The sequence below is a fragment of the Micromys minutus genome (assembly GCF_963924665.1).
Source record: "Micromys minutus genome assembly, chromosome: X".
In the NCBI taxonomy this organism is placed as follows: Eukaryota; Metazoa; Chordata; class Mammalia; order Rodentia; family Muridae; genus Micromys; species Micromys minutus.
This window is the reverse complement of record NC_137970.1, coordinates 6,135,935-6,160,891: the sequence shown is the minus strand read 5'-3', so window position 1 is coordinate 6,160,891 and position 24,957 is coordinate 6,135,935. Positions and strand designations below refer to the sequence as shown.

Below are 24,957 nucleotides of genomic sequence, written 5' to 3'. Positions count from 1 at the left end.
TTCTCGGAGTGCCTGAGCGCCGTCCGGACCACCGAAAGCCAGTCTTGGCCTACCCTAGGGCTTCCGGGAAGCCAGAGGTCATCTTAGGCGTCCTCCCTCGCTCCCGCCGCAGGCGGTGCGGGACCTCGCCCTGCCCGAGCGCTCCCCTCCCCCTCCCGATCGCACCAAGGCTCCCGAAGGGACACGGCCGGGACCCTCCATTCTCTGCTCACGTATTTAAGTAGCACAACCTAACCAGCTGCTCCCACTCAGTAACAACCCTACTCAGGACAGACGCGCCCATCAGCCAACCACAGACCAGAACTGGCGAGCATCCCGCTCCCGGGTCTGTGGCGGCCTCGGTGGGTGGGGCTAAAGCAGCTAGCAAGTTGAGTGGAGCCACGACTGACGCGAGTCAACAAAGGTCACGTGAGACTAGGAGGCTGCACTGATTGGCCGCGCTGGCCGGGCAGGGAGGGGGGGTCACGGCGGCGGCGTGGGGTTCGCTGTGTGACACAATTACAACAACTTTGTGCTGGTGCCGGGGAAGTTTGTGTCTCCTACGAATTCCCCTCAGAGCTCCCGCTCCTCGCGCGCTCCGGCCATTCCTGCCGTCCCTGCCTGTGGCTGTCCCCTTCCCACCCCCGCGATGTGACCCTACAGCCTAGCCGTCGCCGCTCCCGACCCAGTGGCTCCACAGCCTCTGCTGCCGTTGCCTTCACCTCTACCGCGTTAGGATTTTTTCGACGCCGCCTCTCGCGGCAGAGGAGGAGGCAGAGATAAAGTTGGTGTGCCGGTCCCGTGCGGAGATTGGAGGCGTCCTTGCGGGCCCCGGCCCGGGGAGGGGGGTGTCGGCGTTGGAGTTGTGAATTCGCTGCGTTTCCATGAAATCCTGCGGAGTGTCGCTCGCTACCGCCGCCGCCGCCGCCGCCGCCGCCGCCGCTTTCGGTGATGAGGAAAAGAAAATGGCGGCGGGAAAAGCGAGCGGCGAGAGCGAGGAGGCGTCCCCCAGCCTGACAGTCGAGGAGAGGGAGGCGCTCGGCGGACTGGACAGGTATGGGGAGCGAGCAACGGCCGGGGCGTCTCGGGACTGGCAGGCGCCGCTCTCCGAGGAGGCCGGAGCGCGGCTCGCCTGTGGCGGCGTTGGGGCGGACACCTCGGCTTGGCGCTCTCGGCGCCGCTGAAGCCGGGGCCTCGGGCTTTGGCACGGACGGGTCGGTGGCATTGCAGGAGCACTAACGAGCCGCGTGTGTATTTCTCCGCAGCCGCCTTTTCGGGTTCGTGAGGTTTCATGAAGATGGCGCCAGGATGAAGGGCCTGCTGGGCAAGGTGAGGCAGCCGCGGGCCGGAGCGCGGACAGGGTCTCTCGGGCCAAAGGCGCGCTCGCCCGGGGCCACGGGAGCGGGTCACCACTCATTGTGGCCTCGAACGACGGCCGAAGGGCTTCCGGAAAACTATTTCCTGCTACTGCGCTCTCCTCCACCCCCTGATACCTCGCTTGGTTTCTTGAGAGATCACTTCTCTTAGAGCCAGAGGACAGAGGCATTTGGGGCCAAGCTCATGTGGGGCTTCCAAATTGCCTCCGATTTTACCGCCCTTGAGGGCTAGGCCGATGATCTCCGAGGTGCCTATGGAGGGTCATGAGTTCGTAAACGGGTGCAGATTTCCTTAAATCCCTCGCTCGTTATCTCCCCTGGTTTTTAAGGCTCTTTAGGCAGGCTGTTCTTGATGTCTGCTGTTAACCAAATATTTCGAGATGGCTCCTTGTCCCTGCTCCCTGAAGGGGGAAGTTGCACGCAGTTTAGGTCGGTAAAGAGTTTGCATGAGGTTGTTGACAGGTATCTCAATCGGCGTGTGCTTTACCTGAAGTTAGGTGACTTGTTTACTTTTTGGTTCTTTTCTACCATAGATCTACCACAGTCGTATGAGTGCGTTTTCTGGAGCTTCGTTTCCTATGAGTCTATCAGGGGTAGTTGGGGAGGATTCGGGGTGTAGTCTCTTGTTTATTTGTGTGCAAAGTTCTTGGTACTGTCATTTAGTTAAGTAATGGCTGCTTCTGTCGGCCCAAGATGGCGGGACAGGGTGGGAGGAGAAAGTGGAGTGGGGGGGGCGGTTTGGGGGAGGGGGAAGAGGTAAACATGGAAATAAATAGTATCAAAGAAGAATAAGCCTCTCCTTTAGAGTATGTGGCTTGGTAGTTAATAAAAATGATAATTCTTATTTGCATGTAAAATTTTTGTTCCCTTCTCTAGCTTCGAAATAGCATTCATAAGCCTGGTAAATGCTTATCAACCTGTAGCACATTTAGTTACCCATCGTAAGCCATTGAACAAAGGCTGGAGTCTCAGTCTGTCCTCCTCAGCCTATATTTCTAGACCAGAGTGTGATTGGAATGGTACGAGGAGGCTTTTTTGTTAATTGGGATTCTGAAACTTAGAGTATGCATGGTAGATGTTGCATTCATTAGACATTTTCTTTGGCCGACAATCGCTAGGTTTGATTTGATACTTAGTTAGCTCTATTGTTGCAATTGGGAAGTTTAAGAAAGATGACTAAAGCTTAACAGCTTTTTAAAAAGTTGATTATTTTGATCTTTACTTTTTGAATGTATTTTGGTTTGGTAACATTGTTTTTTATTTGTGATCACAATTATGTTTTTATTTTAAAGTATCAAAGTATAAGAACTTGTGATTGCAGACAATGACTAGAAGGCAAAACAGTCATAATCTTTTTCAGTAGGTCCATTTTCTTTGGCTGGTGAGAAAATTTGAATTGAACTTTGACAGTGTGGGTATTAATTTGCTTTCATTAAAATCATCGCTGGAAAAATGTTCAGTGACTAGCTCTGGAATTATATAAATATCAATAGTTGTTGGCCCTCTGTTTCTAAGATTTCCCCCAACCTATTTAAAGTATTTTATACACAAAGACTAGATTACTGTGACGTTGTCATTCCAAAGATATATATATATATATATATTATATATATATATATAATATATATATATAAAGGGCCATTTTATTTTGGAGTAAACATTGCTAGTTTACATTGGGTTAATAAAGTTGCTTGCAGGGGTGATTTATTTGGAAACTTAGGCTAAATTTATCCCTTTTGGTTACAGTGGTGAAGAAATAAGTGGAATTTGTTTTAAGTTCATGTGTAAAGTGTTAGTTCATAATTTCATATCTTAGAATGCTTGTAATCAGAATCACAGTGGGTGGTGCTTAACATTGGATATTATCCGGTCCCATTACAGATGGTTGTGAGCCACCATGTGGTTGCTGGGGATTGAATTCAGAACCTCTGAAAGAGGACTCAGTGTTCTTAACTGTTGAGCCATCTCTCTCCAGCCCTAGATATTTTATTAGTGAAACCTACAGTTAATATGAACTGAGTTCATATTTTTAAAAATTGAGCATTTTCAAAATTTTCTAAAAGTCAATGTATTTTTTTGGTATTTGAATACAGTCATATCTTAAACATAAAAAATTTGTGATACTTCATTTTGTTTGAGGGAAGAATTATGAGTTTATAAATGTTAGGTGGTATATTGATTTAAAAAAATCTTCACTGATTCTGGCTCGTTAGGGTCTAGCTACTTAGATCAGGGCTAAACAGCTTTAATGCTAAAACATAATATGTTACGTACTTTGAACACCTACATGGATCTTGATTGTGTCCTTATTAACCTCAATATAGTATAAGTTTATGTTTGATAAAATAAAATCTTATAGCATCTATTTGAGTTGAATTTGAGTAAAATGAGTGAATTGTATGTAGTCTTTGGAATGAAGTATTAAATTATTAAGTTTTACCCATCCTCTTAACTGTCCCGAGAATCAGTATGTTTGGATGTGAGGTTTGGGGAGTGGAATGTTATGTTGCTTTCATAATTATTTCCTATTTAACTCTTTTTTAAAAAGTATTGGCTTTTCTCTATGGCAGTTTTATTGAACACATGTTCAGGCAGTTTTATTGAACACATAATAGGACAGAAAAATTTTTAGAATTCCTTTTTTAGTTATGAATTTTGTTGTGTTATTCCCAGGAAAATTTAGTGTCCCAAAAACATATTTCACTTTTCTTGCAGAAATTTAGTCACTTCTACTTGTCTTGAAACATTTCTTACCCTTGTGTTTTACTCTGTCTTTAATGTTTTAAAGTGCACATTTATTTATAAACAAGTCTAACGTTTGGAAAACTAAAACCATCCCATAGGTATTTATTATTTGTCCTTTTACATGTGCAAGGCTGCTCTTTTCAGATGAATTTTTTTGGACTCTGCATATTTTTGTAAGGTTCAATTATGTAAGAGTCACTGAAAGATTTGCTTGCAGGATTGTTATGTATAGTATGGTGTTTTGAATTTCAAGAAAATAGTAATACAGTATTTTTGTAGTAATAAGTTAAATAAAGCTGTAAAGGAACTAGAATTTGCTTTAGAATTCTTTAATTCTTTAATTTAAGCATGGTATTTAATAGTTTACTCTTTATGCCAACCTGTAATTATATCATTATTATTATCATTACTACTACTTATGTCTATGGGTGTTTTGCCTGCATGGGTATCTATGTACCACTTGGGTGGTGACTGAGGAGGCCAGAAGAGCTTCTGATCTGATTTCTTAGAACTGGAGTTACAGCCAGTTGTGAATTGTCCTTGTGGGTGCTTGGAATTAATTGAACATAATTCTCTAGAAGAGCAGCCACTGAGCTGCTCTTTCTAGCACTAATAGCTAAAGAAGTAGTAGCATGAGGACTGGCAAGAATTAACCACTGAGCCATCTTTCTAGGACTAATAGTTCATTATTTTTATTTTTCTAATTACACTGGAGTTACTGAGAGATAGTTAAGAGAAACCCTTTTTTAGTAGAAATTAACTATGATGACTACTTAGTACAAATTTGAAAACTTTTGGGGATATATTTTTTTAATTAGATAAGGATTTGAGTTAGGTATATAGAAAAGGAAAGTAAAAGAGTATAAGTAAGATAGTACTTAGAGTAGTAATATGGTAGAGACCTGGGGGAAGTTGCTCTGTCATTCTGGGGTATCTGGTCTCTATGTGAGAGGAAGTTAATATTATAATACATAGCTGTGGAGATGGCTCAGCAGTTAAGAGCCAGTACTTGTCTTTTAGAGGACCAGAGTTTGGTTCCTAGCGCCAACATTGGGAAGCATACAACAGCTTCAGGACTCTGATCTTTTTCTGGCATATATGGATATCTGCACATGTCTGCACATAGGCACACACAGAGAGAAATGCACAATTAAAGATAAATTTTTAAAATAAAATACATAGCTTTTTTTTTGTTGTCACATTTAGTGTGTGTGTGTGTGTGTGAAAGAGGTGGGGAGGGGAGAGAGGAAGGGAGGGAGGGGAGAGTGAATGAATGAATGAACAAATGAATGAATGTACAAGCAATAGTGAGTGAGCAGGCAGGCAAGAGCAGGCATACTAGCAAGCATTAGTGGAAAGAAAGAAGTCTGACTGAACTCAGCTGGTCAGGTTTAGCAGTAAGTGATTACTGGCTGAGTCACATCCAGGGCTCTATAGTTGTTTATTTAAAACAATAATTTTTTTTCTTAAGATTTATTTATTATATATAAGTACACTGTCGCTGTCTTCAGACACACCAGAAGAAAGCATCAGATCCCATTACAGATGGTTGTGAGTCACCATGTGGTTGCTGGGATTTGAACTCAGGACCTCTGGAAGAGCAGCCAGTGCTCTTAACCACTGAGCCATCATCTCTCCAGCCTCCTATTTTAAACAGCCTTACTCTTAAATTTGTCTTAAGTATTCTGGTAGGATTTCTTTCTTTTTTTCTTTTTTCTTTTTTTTTTTTTTTCTTTTTTAGTGATATTATGAAGATACTTGGCGTTTTTATTTGGGGGAAGCTTAATGAAAGTAGTTTAAGATCCACAGACACACTTTTCCTAAACTTGGTTTTGCATATATAAGGAAATCATTAGGTCAATTTTAAAGGTGGTTGGTTTATGTTACAATATTTGGATTATTGGTGATGTGTGAATGTGCACTGTTTGTAAGGACTTAAAGGGATCTCTGTTTTCACTGCTAAAAACTTTAGTGTTTTGGTTGGAAAAGGTAGCTAAAGAAGTAGTAGCATGAGGACTGGCAAGATCAAGAAAAGGCACTTGTTGGCAAGCCTGAGGACTTGAGTTTTGATCCCTTCAACAACTAACTCCCTCACCCCCCCAAACACACACATGCACACACATGCACATGATAAATAAATATATATACCTTGCAGTTAAAAATTACATTTTTATTTGATGGATTTTTTAAAAAAGCATTTCTTAGTTTGGAAAATTATCTTTTGAACAATTATAGTCACAATTGCTTGGGAAAAGTTTTTTGTGGGTTTTTTTTTTTTTTTTTTTTTTTTTTTGGTTTGGTAAAAGTTTTATGCCATTAATATGTTGTATGCTAAAAACTTTGATATGTTCCCTGTAACAAAATTATAGTCAGAGATTACAGAACATGCTCATATATCTATCAACACAATAAAGCTGCAGCAATACATATGTAGGCACTTGTTTTGTTTGAACAAGGTCTTACTCTAGTTCCAGGTGGCTGCTAGTTGATCTTTCTGGTTCAGTCTCAGAGTTAGCTATATGCTGGGCTCTACATTGGTAATTTTAAATCTCTGGTTTTCTTTTCATTGAATAGGTTTTCTGTAGATTCAATTAAAATAGGCAACATTGTCTCTTCTTTTTTACATAGTTTAGGTTGTTAAAAACTAGTTCAGAGGTAAATTTCTGTGACTTGAATAGAATGATGGGTGTCATTATTGGTTGGCAGGATGTAACTTTTTCTCACTTAGATCATGTAACATTTAGTTTTGTTTATATATTACCAATATTCTGCATATTTAAAAGGGTTTTTGTTCATTTTTGCTTTGAAATTCATTGGTGGTATTTTGAGTTCTTTGAAATTGATGTTAATAACTGGTAATACTGTGCATTATTAATACCTTTAAAATGTGATATCCAGAGAGCTAATTTATGGTAAAAAACTACCTACCCACTACATTGTCCAAGAATTGAATTGATGGTTGGGCTATTTACAGCCTACCTATAATTATTTGCAAACTATTTAATCAATGGCATTTATTTAATGAATGCATAATTGACAGTCATGTATTCATACTGAAACTTGATATATAATTGGATAACCTTTCTATATTGTTTTGTAAGTTATGACAGTAATATTTAAATACACATCAAGCTCAACTGGTCAGTGTAGGAAATATGAAGGTAACGTGGGTATCATTTTGTTAAACATGAAAGTTTCTTAAGTGGGATAGGATTAGCATAAAGATAACTGGCCTGCTAATATCAGTGGCAGAAGCAGTATTAGGTACTTTGAATATTTGTGATAGTTTAACAGATTACAAGGCTCTTAAAAGGATAGGAATTCTTTCTTGGAGATACTATTTCTCAATTTAGATAGCAACAAGTTGCCTTTTAATCTTGTTTTGGAAAATAGTCTAAAAATCAAGTTTTTGCTTTTTCAGATCTTTAACAGATAATCTATACCTTGCGTTCTTTGTAGTAATACACACTTTTCTATGGGTTCTTAAATAAATTTGCCTGCCAGCCTAAAAGATCCTTGATAGGAAGGTTTCTCACAGAGTAGTTTAAGTAATCACTATTTTGGAGTGTAGAACACAACTTTCTACTTTATAGAGTACCTTTCTGCCATATACAAAATTTGTCTAGATTTATTTATTTTATGGATGAGTACTTTGCTTGCATGTATGTTTGTACCATGTGTATTCCTGGTCTTATGAGAGGTCAGAATAGGACATTTGATCCTCTGGGTCTAAAGTTACAAATGGTTGAGAGCTGCCATGTAAGTGCTGGGAATTGAACTTAGGTCCTCTGGAAGAGAAACATGTACTCTTGACCACTGAGCCAACTCTCAAGCCCTTCTTACTTTGAGAAAAATTGTTTATTTTTTAGGTTTAAATTTTTATTTTATGTATATGAGTGTATGTGTGTATTCACAGATGTGTCTGTGGAGATCAGAAGATACTGGATCCTCTGGAATTGCAATTAATAAATGGTTGTGAGCTGCCATGTGTGTGTGCTAGGGACTGACCGTGGGTTCTCTATAAGAGCAACACATATTCTCAACTGAGTAAACCATCTCGTACCATATTTTTATTTTTAATTGTGTGTATATGTGCCATGTGTTTGTGCACATGAGTGCAGTGCCTCACAAGATGGTGTCAGATCTCCTGGAGCTGGAGTTTAGGTAGTTGTGAATTGCCTGATTAGTTGTGCACTGAAAACTGAACCATTTTCTCTGTAAGAGCCATATGATAGCTTTTATAACCCCTGAGCCATTTTTACAGGTTCTTTTCTTTCTTTAAAAAAATTACACTTGTTCTTATTTTATGTATATGGGTGTTTTGCCTGCATGTGTGCCTGCACACCACACATGTACAGTGTCCTGGGAGGCCATATCAGCTTCTCTCTCTCTCTCTTTTTTTTTTTTTCCTTTTGAAGGAAATTTACTATTTTGTGGCATGCTCCTCGACCAGCGAGGAAAGACGACCACCACCAGAGGATTCTTCTCAGATCACGCTTTATTGTGGGAGCCTCTTGATTGAAGGGGAGAGCAGGAAGCGAGGGGCCTGAATTACCCTAGCTGTCCGCTTATATAGGGAGAAGCGCATACGGGCTTGCCAAGATTGGTTGTCACCAGTCTGCTGACACCAGAGGCCTCGGGATTGGCCGGAGATAGGTTACGTACTGCGCATGAGCAGGGTGCAGCGCCTTAGCTGACAGGAGCATTACTATATATGGAGTTGTTTACCTCAAACCATGAGGGAGCCAGCGCCATCTTGTAATGGCGTCCCCATTCAGCTCCCCACACTATTTAGCACAGGCTTGAACTCAGGAACTCAGTGTGTACTTGCTGCAGCTTCCCAATGGGCTATTTTTTTTTTTTTTTTTTTTTTTTTTTTTTGGTCCATTGGTCTGTCTGTCCATCTATCGGTCAGTCTATCAACATTAAGATTTATTATTTAATATATGAGTGCTCTGCTGCATGTACACTTGCATGCCAAAAGAGGGCATTAGATCCCTTTATAGATGGTGATGAACCACCGGGTGAGTGCTGGGAATTGAGAAAGGGCCTCTGGAGCCATTTCACTATCTCTGATTGTTTTTTAAACTAGAGACATTTAGAAATGTTACAGCACTATGGAAATATTACGGCTTTTTAAAAAACTTAATATGACTGTAATCTTGTGTAGACTAAATGTTCTTTTTTTTCTTTTTAGACAAAAACTTTCTATAGTTCAGAAACATTTTTAAATGCCTTATTGCATTTTATTACATCTTAGTAGTCCAAATATTTGAACTATATTTGAACTTGGTGGTGGTCTTTTGGTGGGGGAATGGTTGTGAATGAAGTATAGACAGCAGGAGGTGCCGTTATTTTGCAGTTTAGGCGGCTTTGTCATAGTCACTGAACTTACTTTTTTCCCATTTTTCCTCATTTGCATGTTTTGTTTGTTTGTTTGTTTTTAGGATTTTATACATTAGTATTATAATGACATCATTTCCCCCTGCCTCTCCTCTGTTCAACTTTTCTCATGTTCTCCTCCCCCCTTCAATTTCATGGTCTCTTATCTTTAAATATTATATATCTATATTATATAAATTTATAAATAAAATCTGCTTAGTTTGTCTAGTGTTGCTCATATGTTTATGTATTCATGAATTAGAGAATCTTTCAGGGATCTCATTCCTGGGGAAGAGTGATTCTCAGCAACTGTTGTCTGTTTTTCATCTTAGGGGTAGGGCCTTTCAAAATTTCCCCATCTAGGTTGGTATGTGACCTGGTGTTTTCATTATGCTGGTCTTGTTTAGGCAGCCATATTTTGATATTTCCTATGCAAACACTATGCAGCAGATATCTTGGTCCATCGACTCTTAGAATCAATCTTTCTGTCCCCTTTCTCTGTATTCTCTGAGCCCTAAGTGTAAGGGTTGTGTTATAGATGCATTCATTGGATACTTCACTGGAGTTCTCTTCATGTTGACCAGTTGAAATATTTTGTAATAATCTCTGTTGCAGAAAGACCTTTGACGATGGTGAGAGCTCACTTAACTTAGTTTAAGGATAAGTATTTAGAATATGGTTAGAAATAATGCTAGTTTAAGAGAGTGGCAGTAATAGGTTCTCTTTTAAAGTCAGCAGTGTCTCTAAGCACAGGCAGGTTTCTAGTATAAGGCATTATTTTTCTCCTGTTGAGCAGGCCTTAAGCCCAATTAGACAGCTGTTGACCAAGATACAAGTGCTACTCTTGTACCTTTAGGGATCTCTTCTCATGCTGATCATTGTTGTGGATCACAGATGTTACAGCTGTATAGAATTATTGGTTGTTTACCTCCTTCCCTTGGAAGCTTGCATAGCACTTTCTAGTACTGTGAGAATTAGTCCTCAGAAAGACTTCCAGGTGAGTTTCAGCTTGATTCCTCCCAGTTTTTTGTCTAAATTGTGTGATGTTTTCAGCAATTGGTATCTTAGTTGAAAATTCAGGGAGGCAACCAGGGGCAGTGGCTTATACCTTTTGTTTTTGTGGCTTTGGGGTGGGGTTAGGTGGTATGCCTGTTGGACTCACCTGGACTACAGCTCTAAAGGAGTGCCTTGTAACTGTGGTTTTATTTAGTTTTTGTGGGGCATATTGCCACCCCAATCGATGTAACTTCTATTATACTTTTTGTGTATATATGTATGTATATATACATAGATGTTAAATTTTCAGAAGTCCTTAATGTTATTTATCCCTCCTCCCTCTCTGTGTGTCCCACCCCTGCTCTCTCCAGCTTCCCCCCCCCCCCCCCCAGTTCTCCTTTTATAGGACCTGTGTCTTACTATTTTTCTTTCAAGTGCTCTTCTCTCCTTTTAGGATGTTTCATTGCTGATGTTACTTTTGGGCCTGATGTGGCACAGGCTGATAGTGACTTAATTTAGGAACGGTAACCCAGAAGGATGGGGTTGAAACCCTGTTGAGGTATTTTTAGGTTTCTAAGCCAGTTTTTAGGGGCCACTTGCCAGTTTTTTTCTACAAGTCTGTTTTCACTTTTAAAACTCCATTCACCTTTTATTTTATCCTTTGTCTATATTTTGATAAAATTCAGTCATTTTGTTGTTAACATGTTCTTGTATTTTTATCTGGTAGTATTTGTTGCTTTCCATGGTAGTGTAAATAGAAGATGGAGCTACCAAGTTTATTCTCAGGAAGACAGTTGGGCTTTTGTTATAAATAAGGATAATATATAAGATTGTCTAGTTCATAGACAATGTCTTGTTTGAACAGTGTAAGAAACTGTTTCAGAAGGCCATTTTTAGACTTGATTTAATACATTAGATCCTGTTTATAGGGAATAACTAAGTTTTTTGGGAAAATTTTCAGTATATTCAAAGAGAAGATAAACTAATCAGCTAAGTGACCATCATATATCACTTCCAACAGTTTTCAGTCCAAGGCCAGTCTTGTGTATCTTATTCCTTACTCCTATTATTTTCAGGCAAGTCTGCAAAAATGACATCATTGTGTGTAATGTTTTTTTAACCTTTTATTTTTATTTTTTTATTTTTTGTTTTTTTGAAACAAGGTTTCTTTGATTTTTTTTTTTTTTTTAAATGTCAGAGAACACTGCCTTTCCTCCCCGCCTTTATTTGCCATATGAAAATTGAGAATGAATTGCTTGCAAAATGAGTAAAACAGATAAATAGCTTAATTTATGTGGGTGTATATTTTGATATTGTAGTGGTATTGAATTTTATGTGTTAGAATATTATGTAGTACATAGCAGAAATAATTTTCTTTAAGAACTTGGGTCTCAGTTGCTTGAGTTTGTTCAGATAGTTTGATATTTAGGGAACTTATGTTTTTTAGTATATAGTGGTTAAAATAAATGTTTTACATTTTTGGTTTTCAAATATGATGAACTAGAAAAAATTTGCTTGAATGATTTGTGAACCATTTGTTGTATTGTATTGGTTTTGGAGACAACCAGTTACTTCTGGCTCTTTATAGTATGTGGGCAGAAGACAACAGACTGAGAATATAATACTTTAAATGCAGTAATAAAGATATTTACAGTGTCATGAGCTCTCAAATGGTAGTACAGTTTTTGACCTCTCAAACATTTATTATGGATGGTTTAAACTGTACCACAGCTATTCAAGGTAGAAGTTGAATGGAGTCTTTTTTTTTTTTTTTAAATTTATGTACATTATTGTTGTCTTAAGACACCAGAAGAGGGCATCGGATCCCATTACAGATGGTTGTGAGCCACCATGTGGTTGCTGGGATTTGAACTCAGGACCTCTGAAAGAGCAGTCAGTGCTCTTAACCACTGAGCCATCTCTCCAGCCCTTGAATGGACTCTTGAATCAGGAGGATTGACATAAGTAGTAGTAGTAGTTGTTTTTTATGGGACTATTACTGGCGTGTGTGTGTGTGTGTGTGTGTGTGTGTGTGAGAGAGAGAGAGAGAGAGAGAGAGAGAGAGAGAGAGAGAGAGAGAGAGAGAGAGAGAGAACCAGGTGTTTTGTACTAATTGATAAATAGTAATCTGTGGCTTTTCCGGTAGAAATATGCTTTGTCATCTACCAGATCTGTGATCCTTAGGCAAATATCTTTTGGAGGCTAGTTTTCATTTGTAAAATGGAATTGGTAATAGATTTCATCCAGGTTTTAGGATTTTGTATTACAGAGGAAAATAGTGTATGCATGTCATGGGAGGTGCCCAGTACAAGATAGATGTTATAGGGAAAGACAGTTAAATTTAAATCAAGACTTCAATTTAGCTATGAGATAGAAGAGAGGTGGAGGTAAATTTGAAAGCCCTTGGAAAGACTTTTAACTTTAGGGTTTTTGTTTACTTTTTCCTGCTTCAAATATATTTTCTCTGCATGGAGGCTCTGGGATAGGTCTTAATCCTGGTTCCAATTTGTATATATACTTGATTATCTGACACGTGTCTTTTTTAAGATTTATTTTATGTGAGTACACTGTAGCTGTTTTCAGACTCACCAGAAGAGGGCATCAGATCCCATTACAGATGGTTGTGAGCCACCATGTGGTTGCTGGGAATTGAACTCAGGACCTCTGGAAGAACAGTCAGTGTTCTCTCCAGCCCCATTTGAAATGTTTTGAGGACATGCCTTTTAACTTTCTTTGTAAATGTCACACACTACACACCTGTCATCCCAGAAACCTTAGAATATTCACCAGCACCTCTTCTTTTAACATATTAAGTCCTAACAATTACCAGAGCTTGTCATTTCTACATTTTAGATCTCAAATATACTTGGCCTCTATTACCATGTTATTTGCAGCCACTATTCTGTCTTTAATATTTAGGTATCTTTAAGTACTTTTTTGAATAAGTATTTGGAAATAGTTCAACATTGAAGAGTTACAGAAAAGATATTAGTCAAAAGAAAAAACTTCTAAGTTATCTCTCAAGATTTAGTTACTGATTCTCAAGGCAGTTGCTAAAAGATTTGCTATGTAATTTTTTGTAGTATTTCAGCACAAACATGAGCATAATTGTGTTAAATATTCTTCCTATATATTTGAGATCATAGTGTATATGTTTTGTTAAACTGCTTTGTTAAATTCTTTGCCAAATGAAAATACTTTTGCATTGAATTGTCTTGGATTTCAGAGTTTAGTCTTTCACATAGTGAGATGCTCATGGGAGAACTGAATTGGTGATTTTTGTTATCTTGATTTTGAGATTCTTTTATGTCCTTTTTATGTGATTCTGAATTTGAAATGCTTCAGCATGTACAGTTCTTAATTGAAAATATGTTCATATACTTTCTTAAGATAACAGTTGCTTAACTTGCAGTATGAACTCTCAATTGGAATAACTAGTAAAATTTGCCTTTATATTTAGATTTTATTGGCGTAATTGACTACCAGTTGTCATGAAAATGAATTTGATTAATTTCTTATGTACAGAAGAATATACTTTATATTTTATATTCATCTTCATATTTTATTCTTTATTACAGAAAAGAGAAAATGTCAGAAAAAGGTACAGTTTTTGCTGTGTTACTTGCTTCACAGAAAGATACCTTTGTTTTTGTCACAAATTAGCAATAGAGTTAGAATGTTGGAATTTTGCTTTTTCAAAATTATTAAACCTTTAATGGTTAGTATAGTAGCTGCATATGTTTTCCATATGGCTTCAGAGAGTGTCAGGATCGCTGCTTATCTTAAAGAAACTATGCCTTAAAACATTTAATAGACTTTGGTATGTAATTTGGATACTCCTGTTGTTATTTTCACCTCTTGAGAATGAGACCACTACCATAATCTTTGAGCCAAATTTGAAGCATGCTTTAATTAAATACTAGTCAGGAGAATGGACTCTGGCCAGGCCCATCCTTGGGCTCTCAGGAAATGACCAAATGAAACATCTTACAGAGGCTTAAAAAGCCAACCCCACAAGGTTGCTTTCCAATCAGATCCAATCGATAGCAAACATATCCTTATTCATTCTGAAGTGTACCCCACCCCTTCCTTGCCCTACCCACACCCAGTCTTGGGCAATCATATATCCTAACATATTTCCTGCCCACATACTTCCCACCTATATGTGATCAAGCACCTTTGGTATAGTTGGGTAAAACAAACTTGTTTAGGGGAATGAAAACATGTGGCTTGTTATTTCTCATAAATAATAAACTCTAACATTTCAGGAAGTATCAGTCCTTGAACAGGGGGGCTTATTGGTTAGTGGCATTAACTTAAAAAACAAAACTTTGGCTCTTACACTATGATACACTGTTTCCTAAGGACAGTGGATTTGAAAACTGATCTCAATTTTAGGATTTATTGCTTCCTTTTCTTATAGGGCCCCTATTTTCGTCTGTTAAAAGAAATAACAACGACAGTGTGTGTTGTTTTGAAGAGTGGGTACCCAGATAGTCCAGGCTGGACTTGAACTTGCTGTCCTCCTGCCTCTGCCTTCTAAGGGCTGGGATTAATAGGATTTTGCCATGGTACCCAGCCAACTGTACCATCTGTTAACAGGAAGAGCTGGGAATTAGGAATTTCCTAAGTGATTATAACAACATTATTGCTGGCTTGTTCATTTATAGAGTCGATGAAGTTCTTTAAGATTTTGACTTAGAATTGGTGCACAATTAAATTTTGTTCTAGATTATAATTTTCTCTGAATTTTAGCCTCAAGTTGCTGAGATTAGAAGCTGAATTCATTTAATGAAACTGAGAGTTGTATGCTATTGTTGATACAGTGCTTAACTGTTCAGTTAGTCTTGGATTGTTTGAAAGTTTATTTAATTAATTAATAACTTCTCTAAATTGTTTCTTTGTATTTTAGGGCCCATCTGATATTTGATTCTCTATATTAATGAATTCTCTTCTGTGTACACACATGATCCTCTAGATATTAGATGAGGGAGAACATTGAGGAATCGGTTTTCTTCTGCCTTGTTGAGGCAGGGTTTTTTTTTGTTTTTCCTGCTACACTGTATGTGTGTATTCCAGTCTAGCTGGCCTAGGAGAGAGAACTCTCCTGTCTTCTGTCTCACTTCATTTTTAAAAATGTTGGGATTACAGATGTAACCTTCTTTATTTGGCTTTTTATGTAGGTTCTAGGGACAGACCTAGTTTATCACCTTTAACTTGTAGAGCCATCTTCTGGAATGACCCAAGGCTACATGATTTCTGAGATGTGAATTGATAAGAAATGTCACATTTAAATATGTGGTGTGTTTATAAAAAGATAAGGAAAAGGGGAGTATGTTCTATTGAGGTGTGAGGGAGGGGGTGCCTCCGAGGGCCCATGCTGGGCATCCCTTCCCCTGAGAGACAAGCCACAGACCCTTATAGTTTATTCAGGACATGGGGAAGAGAGTTAAGAGGGTAGTAGTAGAGATAGAGGGGGGGAGTGTGTGTGTGTGTGGGGGGGGGGGAGGGAGGGAGGGAAGAGGCATAGAGGCTGGCCATGAGTATGTGGAGCTGGGAAAGGAGTGGGGGTGGGGGGGCAGGGAGAGAAGCAACAGAGGGGGAAGAGGGGAAGAGAACAGACAACAAGAGAGTGACTAGGTAAGCAGCCCCTTTTATAGTGCCAGGCAACTGGGGTGGAACGTAGGCAGAATGCTAACAATATGTACCTAGTTTATTTGAGACACGGTCTCATGTGGCCCTTGTTATGTGTGAAAGACCCCCGCAGAGGGGAGACCCACTCAAGTCTCGGTATAACATGACCCCCCCCTTCAAGAACTCACAAGAGACTGTCCTTGCTGTAATTACTCGAGGTTTATTGATGAACCAGTGCACTGGGGTCGAGACTCATATCCCACGAAGGGAGTCTGACCCCGAGTGGCTGGGAGAAAGGGTTTTTAAAGGAAAACACCAGAACCCAAGGGGGGGAGGGAGTATGTCATTGGAAAATGCCAAAAATACCAGTGAAGAATCTTAAGGGAAACACCCAGTTTCTCAAGATTGTTTATAAGGTGTTATTTTAACTTTTATGGTCAGTCAGTTCCTGAAACAGAGTCACTGAACCAGCTATCCTACATTTTTGGCTCTACTCTACCTGCTAGGGGTCTTCTACTTTACCTGTTAGGGGCTCAGGATTTATCCTGGTCTTTCATGTGCGTTAGGCTAGCTTTGAACTTGAAACAATTCTGATTTTCCTGTCTCTGCCTCTAATAATATGCTAGGATTGCAGGCATTTTCCACTACTCTGCTTATTCACTTGTTTCCTTTTTCCTCTTTCTGATGTAATTTCATTATTTTATAACTGTGTGTCAGAGTGTCTGAATATGGGAATGTATACATGAATTCCAGGTGTCTTGAGGAAGCCAGAAGAGGAGATCTGGAGGTATAGACAGTTGTGAGCCACTTGACTTGGGTGCTGGGAACCAAGCTCTGGTTCTCTGGTAGACTTAGTACACTCTTAACTGCTGAGCCTTCTCTCGATTGTTCCTTTCCCCTCTCCTTTCCTCTCCCTCTCTCGTTTTTTCTTTATTCAAGGTGCAGGCTGTTTGGGAACTTGTTGCCATTTTCCTGCCCCAGCTCTTATACTGGTATTATACCACATTTGGTAACATGTCATATTGTTTTTTATCTGTGTGTCTCTCTCTTTTTTTTTTTTTTTTGGAAAAATATTTATTCTAATTTTTCCCCTGTTCTTGGTTGAATTGTTTCCTCTTTACTCTTTGACTTTGAGTCAAAAAAGTGTTTTGGAAATGCTGGAGATAAAATGTAGAGACTTCTATGCACTGGGCAAGCATTCTATCACTGGCTGAGCCAATGCCCTCGGCCTGAGGATTCTTTATATATTTTGATTGTTAAAAGTATTTCTGCTGTACAATAAGCTTTTTCTTTGAATGTTTTAGTAGGTTTTTTTTTTTTTTTTTTTTTTTTTTTGGTTTGTTTTCAGAATAAGAGTTACCAGTTTTCATCTGGGTAGTGGTGGTATAGGCTTTTAATCTCAGAAGCAGGCAGATATCTGAGTTCAAAGTCAGCCTGTTCTACAAAGTAAATTCCTAGGCTACACAGAGAAACCATCTCTAACGCTCCCCCTCCCAACCCTGCCAAAACCCCTCGAAAACAACAACAAAAACCCAACAAAATACCTTTGTTTTTTTTAGACATTGAAAGTTTTAAAATGGCTCATCAGTTGTAGTATGTATGTACATAGCGTGGCGTAATGTGGAGGTTAGAGAACAACTGGTGGGAATTGGCTTTCTTCTTCCACCTTGTAATATCTGGGACTAGAGTATGCCTTGTTTCTTGGAAAGTTCCTTTACCTTATTATCACGGATTCTATTTCATTTATTTTAGAAACATTTTTTTGTATAGGTCCTGAAGACTTTTTAAAAAATAGTTTTTATTATTTAAACTTTTACTTGTGTGTATGTTGAAACCTTGTGCTTTTCTACTTTGCCCCAGTTCCCCAATAATGACCCTGAAGTTTATTATTAAATAACATGTGCCTAGGCCTTGAGATAGGCTTGTTTGTTTCCTGATTTGCTCCTAACTCAATTATCCTATTTATACTGTTCTTTGCCTGCCACATAGCTGTTTACCTTTCCTAAGTTTCATACAATGTTTGACTCTCCATGTCTGGATGGCAAATCTCCCCCCCTCTAACTCCTAAAGTTTAAATCTCTATCCACTGGATGGAACTCCCACCTTCTGTTTCCTGCCTCAGCCTATGAGATGGTGCAGGGGGTAAAGACACTGCTACCAAGCCTGACCCAAGTTAAATTGCCTAAGGTCTACATGGTAGAAGGAAAGAAACAACTTGTCTTGTGATCTTCATACATGTGACCCAAGGCACATTGTATGCACTCAAAATACAATAAAAATTAAAAAAAATCTTGATATGAATGTATACATTATAGGAATTACTTTGTTGTCTTCCATTCCCTGTGTAAGAGGTGCTTTTTCATCTAATTACGTTTTCTTTGATTTACTCAGTGTTTGTTAAGTTTATACTTAAGTGTTTCATTTCCTTTGAAACAAGTATAAAATTATGGTTGTAGATCTAAATTGAAGATCATAATTTATACTTATTCCATCTGTAAAACTATAATGGTAGATCTAAAGTTTGAAAAATTTTATATACACACACACATTTGTGTGTCTATGTCTGTTTGTATGCATGCTTGTATATGCCATAGTGTATATGTGGAGGTCAGTGGACAGCTTGGGGTAGTTGATTCTCTCCCTTTATCAGGTGGGAGAGCCTGGGATTGAATGATTTTTAAAATTTTAGTAGCTGAGCATCAAACCTCTCAAGAATAGTGGGTAAAAAAGTATCAGTGAGCCATACCCCTCAGCCCTGTGATGTATTCAATCTTAAATTGTTTCGTGTTGTATGCCTGTGTGTGCCTACTCATGCAGGTGCATGTGGAGGACAGAGGTTGATGTTTTTAATCTTTATCTCATTTTGAGGGACAGGTTCTTTTACTGAAACAAGCTTATGGATTTGTCTAGACTGGTAGGCCAGTTGTGCTTGTTTTTATGTGGTTGTTGGTTATCTGAACTCAGGTCCTCATGTTTGTATGGGTCACACACATACACACACCCCCATCCCCCCATTTTTAAAACATTGGTGCCATCTCCCCAACCCAGTATGTATGTATATTTTTGTATGGTAACCTTGACAACACATTTATTCTAAAATCCTTATTACTATTAAAGATATTCTTTTATAGTATTCTAAGTTGAGACTTAAGTTGCCTCTAAGTATTAACGTTTTATTTTATTTTTCCAACCTTTATGCCTTTTATCACTCTTGCCTCATTGTAGTGACTAGCATTTCCAGTAAGTACTGTGTTGAATAAAATTAGAGACTTCCAAAATATAAAGGGAGAACATCCGGTTATTCATTGTAAAATATGTAGTAGACCTAAAAAAAGATTCTTTAAAATTATTCTCTCTCTCTCTCTCTCTCTCTCTCTCTCTCTCTCTCTCTCTCTCTCTCTCTCTCTCTCTCTCTCTGTGTGTGTGTGTGTATGTGTACATGTGTTGGAGGTCAGGAGCTTGTGGGAGTTGTTTTTCTCCTATCTCCCATGTAGATCCTAGGGATCCAACTCAGGTTGTCAGGCTTGGCTACAGGCACCCTTTCCTGATGAGCCTGTTTTGTTTTGGTTTTTGTTTTTTTAAATAAATCAGCTGGTACTGGTTTTTTATTTTATTTTATTTTATTTTTTTGGTGGATGCAGTTTATTCAGTTGAGAAAGTTTCTGTGCCCAATCCAGTCTCTCTTAGTCTGCTTTTTAACTGTTTAGGAATTTTTCTTGTGGAAGTTGAATTTTGTCAAGCTCCTTTTTAAAAATGTGGGTCAGTTGATATGATTTTTACCATTTACTTTTCTTCAGTCTGTTGATATGATGAGTGCAATTGGTCTTCATGTACACCTTATTTTGTACCTTGTTGACTTACATTACAATTTTTTTTTTTTTTTTTTTGACTTCTGTGTCTGTGATCATGAAGAGGATTTCTGTATTTATTTTGAGAGGTTCTGGTTTATAGGTAACACTTTGGTAACAACATTTGTCTAGTTTTGGTATCAGGTTATTTATTGGCTTCCAGAAAATGAGTTGGGAAATGTTTACCTTTATTTCTGAATGAAAATGTGTGAAAAGGGTTTTAATTTTTCAGTAAAACCATGTAAGCTTTCCTTTTTGAAGCTCTTATTAGGAATTCACCTTTAATGGTTATCAGAGTCTTCTCATTTCCATCATTACTGAATTTTGATACTTTGTATCTTTGGCTGGCTTACTTTGAGGTTTTATCATTGCATATATACCCACATGTTAATCCTTTTCTCAGTATTTAGTGTCTCCCTTTGTTTTATTGGTCATTTCCCCTGCTCTGTTGTCTATTGTCCATTTTTCTCTTATAGACACTTTTGCCTTTCGAAATATCTGATGGTTACTTAGTACTTTTTCTCCTTTGTGTGTGTGTGTGTACACTGGAAGTGAAACCCAGACCTTCACATATGGTAGGCAAGTACTTGCTACTGAGTTACACTCCCTGGTATATCTTGTTTCATTTTTCTTTTTCTTTCAAGCTTCTCAGGTTGTCATATTGAAGTAATTTTTTGCCTCTATAGTGCATTGTTAAACACTTAAATACATTCACTCTTCCTATGAGTTTTAATTAATGTCTCTAGATCATTTATACTTAAAACCATTTAACTTTGTTTCATGTTGTCTTAATTATGGTGTTTCTATTGCTATGATAAAGACCATAACTAAAAGCAACTTGGAGAGGAAAGGGTTTGTTTTTGTTGTGTTTTATAAAAAGATAAAGAGAGGGGACATACGTTTTGGGGTGGATATGTGGTATGGTATGGGGGAAGGGAGTGCCTTCTTGGGACCATGCAGAGGTATCTCTTCCCCTGAGGGACCAGCATAGTATAGAATAGAGTTTATTTATTCAGGGTATGGGGAAGGGAGTTGAGAGGATGATAGTAGAGGCAGAGAAAGGCGGTAGGGGGGCGTGCTGTTGCCAGGTAACTGTGGGGCGGAGCTTAGACAAAATGCTAATAATTTTATATTACATTTTTAGGTAACAGTCTATCACAGAGGGGAACTTAGGGCAGAAACTCAAGCAGGGCAGGAACCTGGAGGCAGAAAGTAATGCAGAAGCCTTGGAGGGGTGCTGTTTACTGGCTTGGTCCACACACTTGATCAGCCTGCTTTCTTATAGAACCCAGGAGACCATACCCAGGGGTGGCACAACCAAAATGGGCTGGACTGCTTCACATCAATTACTACTTAAGATATTGTCTTATGGGTTTGTCCCTGGTGTGATCTGGTGGGGACATTTTTTCAATTGATGTTCTCTCTTCCTAACTGACTGAAGCTTCTGTCAATTTGACATAAAACTAATGAAAACAAATGAATATAGCCTCAGGGACTTATATAACAAAACAAATGAGCTAAGATTATTTCCATGGTGTAAGATTATTCCAAAAAATGAGGGTGTGAGATTCAAAAGTATTTAATGATAAAGGTGTCTGGAAACGTATCAAATTTGTTGAAACACATTAAACAACTACAGAAAGGTAAGTGAACGCTAAATAGTATAAAACCAAAAATATCAGCACTAGCATTTTAATTACATAATTAATTTCTGAAAGTCAGAGACAAGATTCTTGAAAATGGCGAGGCAAACATGCCTCATTATTTATAGGGGAACACTAGTTAGAAGGGCAGCAAAATTCTCATCTGAAATCAGAAAAGAAAACAAAACAAAATTAAAAAACCAGAAGGAAACAGTACAACCCTATACATTTTATATAGAACAAATAATATACCTTAAGAATGAGAATTAAAGACTTAAAAGTAGCCAGCACAATATATTTTCTCATTAGTCTTTTTCCCCTTTTACCTTCCTATGGGATATACCTACCTACCTGCCTACTTGCATACCTGCATATATACATACATACACATTTACATGCATATTTGCAGAGAGAAAATAAGAATCTTGCTTTGTTTTTTCTTGGTTATGTTTCAAGTGTGATTTTTTTTTTTATATCTTACCTCATTTTGTTTTGTTATATAGGTCTCTGAAGCTGTTTTTCACTGTTTTGTCTTTGTTTAGATTGGTGATTGAGTTGATCTGCTTGCAGATTCTTCTCTGTCATTTTCATGCTTGTGTTATAACTAGCCAGAAAGTTTTTATTTTGTATATTATAATTTTTAGTTTCATAATTTCTTTTTTTTAAAGATTTATTTATTTATGTGAGTACACTGTAGCTGTCCATTACAGATGGTTGTGAGACACCATGTGGTTGCTAGGAATTGAACTCAGGACCTCTGGAAGAGCAGTCAGTGCTCTGTTCAGTGCTCTTAAACCACTGAGCCTCTCCCCAGCCCCCAGTTTCATAATTTCATTTTGGTTCTTTTAATTGCCTTTGTTGAGATTCCTGTTTTTTTTTTTTTTTTTTTTTTTTTTCAAGAACAGTTGTAATTATTGACTTGAAAGCTTTTTGTTGATGGATTTAAAATTTAAAGCTCTCATAATAAAAAGTATTGCTTGTTGTTTTTCTCCATTCACATTACCTTTTTTGGTTTAAGGTAGGGTGTGTGACATCTTAATTGTATCCCCTCCCCCCCATTTTTTTAACTAGTATCCTCCCTGAGGGGTAGGGGTGTGTGTGTGTGTGTGTGTGTGTGTGTGTTTCATAGTTTCATTGGGTCCTGTTGACATTTACCATGGTAAAGTGGGTATAGTAGATGGGTTGGGCACTGGCAAAGTTGGGGACCAGTTTACTCTTGAAAAGTGTAAGTTAACTTCCTGATGGGCTGTGTTGCTCTAGCAAGAAAGAAGTAGGGGGCTAACAGACTGCTCTGATATAATAGTGTACAGCAGAAACTTGTTGCCCTTTCTCTTTATTCCTGTTGATGCCAGATATGAAGTTAGAAATTCAACTCACATTGGTGCCACTGGCACTAAAGAACTATAGAAAGAAACTTCTTGTGGGCCTACTACTCTGTTTTTGTGGTGGATGGATAAGGAAGTTCAGCTCCCTACTGGGTCCCATTGGCACTATAGGGACCTTTTTCAGAATTGTTCTTCAACTTAAGCTCCTTGCTGGGTTCTGCCCACCCAGGACTTTGTTATGAGGGTGGGGTGCTTATGAGTAATAAAGTGTTAAGTCTTCTATCTGTTAGAACAGTGGTTATCAACCTAGGAGTAGTGGCCACTTTGGAGGGCCGAATTATGTATGCATAGCAGATATTTACATTGTGATTCATAACAATAGCAAAATTACAATTATAAAACATCAGTGGAAATAATGTTGGGGGTCACCACAACATGAGGAACTGTGTTAGAGGGTTGCAGCATTAGGAAGGTTGAAAACCACTGTGCTAGGTGATGGTAGTAGTGGCCTACCTTGCTTCTTTGTCCTACTCACAGTTCTCTAAATGGGTAAATGGAAGCACCAATTTCTTTTCATGTGATTTGGATTATCTCTTTCAGCCTTGCCACTCAACTAACCCACATAGGCCTAGGAAGTGAGCATCCCTTTACTTCTGCCTGCCATGCCTAGATCAGCGTCTTAACCAGCTCCACCTATAGTATCTTGATAAAGGAATTGGAGTACCCTTATCTGTTAATACCCTGCCAATACTACCCTGCTAGGGGTACCATGGGCAAGCCTGCTTCTGCTGAGCACGGGGTATAAATTACTTGTCTATACTCTTTTTGGTAAGAAAATAAAAGTACCATCTGCCTGTAGTTTGTGGTGGGTTGTGCATGGCAATTTTGCTATATGTTTAGTTCTATTCAAATTTTGGGTAGAGAGGAGAGCCAACTTTTTGTTCAGTTGCCATTCCTCAGTACTTAAGATTTTCTTGCATTTTGTTTTCTTGTTTTGCTTTGCTTTGTTTTTTGTTTTCTTAAATTTGTTTGGTTGATGGTGCTGGCTTTGTACTTTCTGCAACAATATTCTGTCCTAGAAATAGGGGAGGCAGTGAGAAAGCTGAGGTGACAAATGGCTTTTATTCTCTAACTCCTGAGAGCTCTAGAGAATTTGTTGGTTTCTTCTCATCTTTCAGATACTTTCTATGCCTTTTGCTTGAGCTATCTCCAAGAAATTTTTGATTATAAGAGTTAGGATTTGGGGAGGAATAAAACCATATAATTACTAATTAGAAGTTCTTCCTTGACTTTGGTATAAAGTTTGCAATTTGAAAATTTTAGCGAAAGATATTTATTATACCATGTTAATGAAGTCTTTAAAAAAGTTATATTGATAATATGAGTCTGATGGCTTATGTTTATATTCCCAAACACTCTGGAAGCTGAGGTAAAAGGATCATGGGTCCAAGGCTAGCTGGGACAACATAGCTAGAAAAAAAATTATAGGAAAATCTCAATTTAAACGTTTTCATTTTTTGCTTTTAGAATTTTTAAAAATTTATTTCAGAAGACTCTAAAACTTTCATTCATTTATTCATTCATTCTTGAGACAGGAGTTTTCTGTGTATCTCTGTAGACCTGGCTTTCCTGGAACTTATTATGTAGACCAGGCTCTAATGCAGAGGTCCCCTTGTCTCTGCCTCCCAAGTGCTGGGGTTAAAAGCATGCTCTACAATGCTTGGCTGAAAATCATAACTTTTGATATAGTTTCATCAATTTTAACATGTGGTCCTCATTATAAACTTTATTTATTATACCAAGACATGACTTAATTGTATTTTAGGAGTAAGATTTATATTAGTTCTTACTTTTGAACATCATATGCTTTTTGTCTTGTTTTTTAAGGAAGTATATATTTGCAGACAAGGAAAGATACTGAAAAATAACTGAGTTATGTCACTGTTTTGATCAGTTGTTAAACAGCAGTTACTTCCGTATTCTTTAGTATGCAATGCCAAAATATTCCAACATTCTATTCATTTTACCA

General features: G+C 38.2%; 1 protein-coding gene across 6 annotated transcripts in view; it reads left to right on the top strand.

The window, feature by feature from the left end:
* Positions 1-528: 528 nt before the first annotated feature.
* Positions 529-24,957, top strand: part of KDM6A (lysine demethylase 6A) — a 136,399-nt gene continuing 111,970 nt past the window's right edge. For all 6 annotated transcript variants that reach the window (XM_080910392.1, XM_080910395.1, XM_080910390.1 and 3 more), the window contains exons 1-2: positions 529-1,033; positions 1,245-1,308. In XM_080910392.1, coding sequence (XP_080766518.1) covers positions 864-1,033; positions 1,245-1,308 — 234 coding nt within the window. In that variant the 5' untranslated portion in view covers positions 529-863. The remainder of the gene's footprint in view (positions 1,034-1,244; positions 1,309-24,957) is intronic.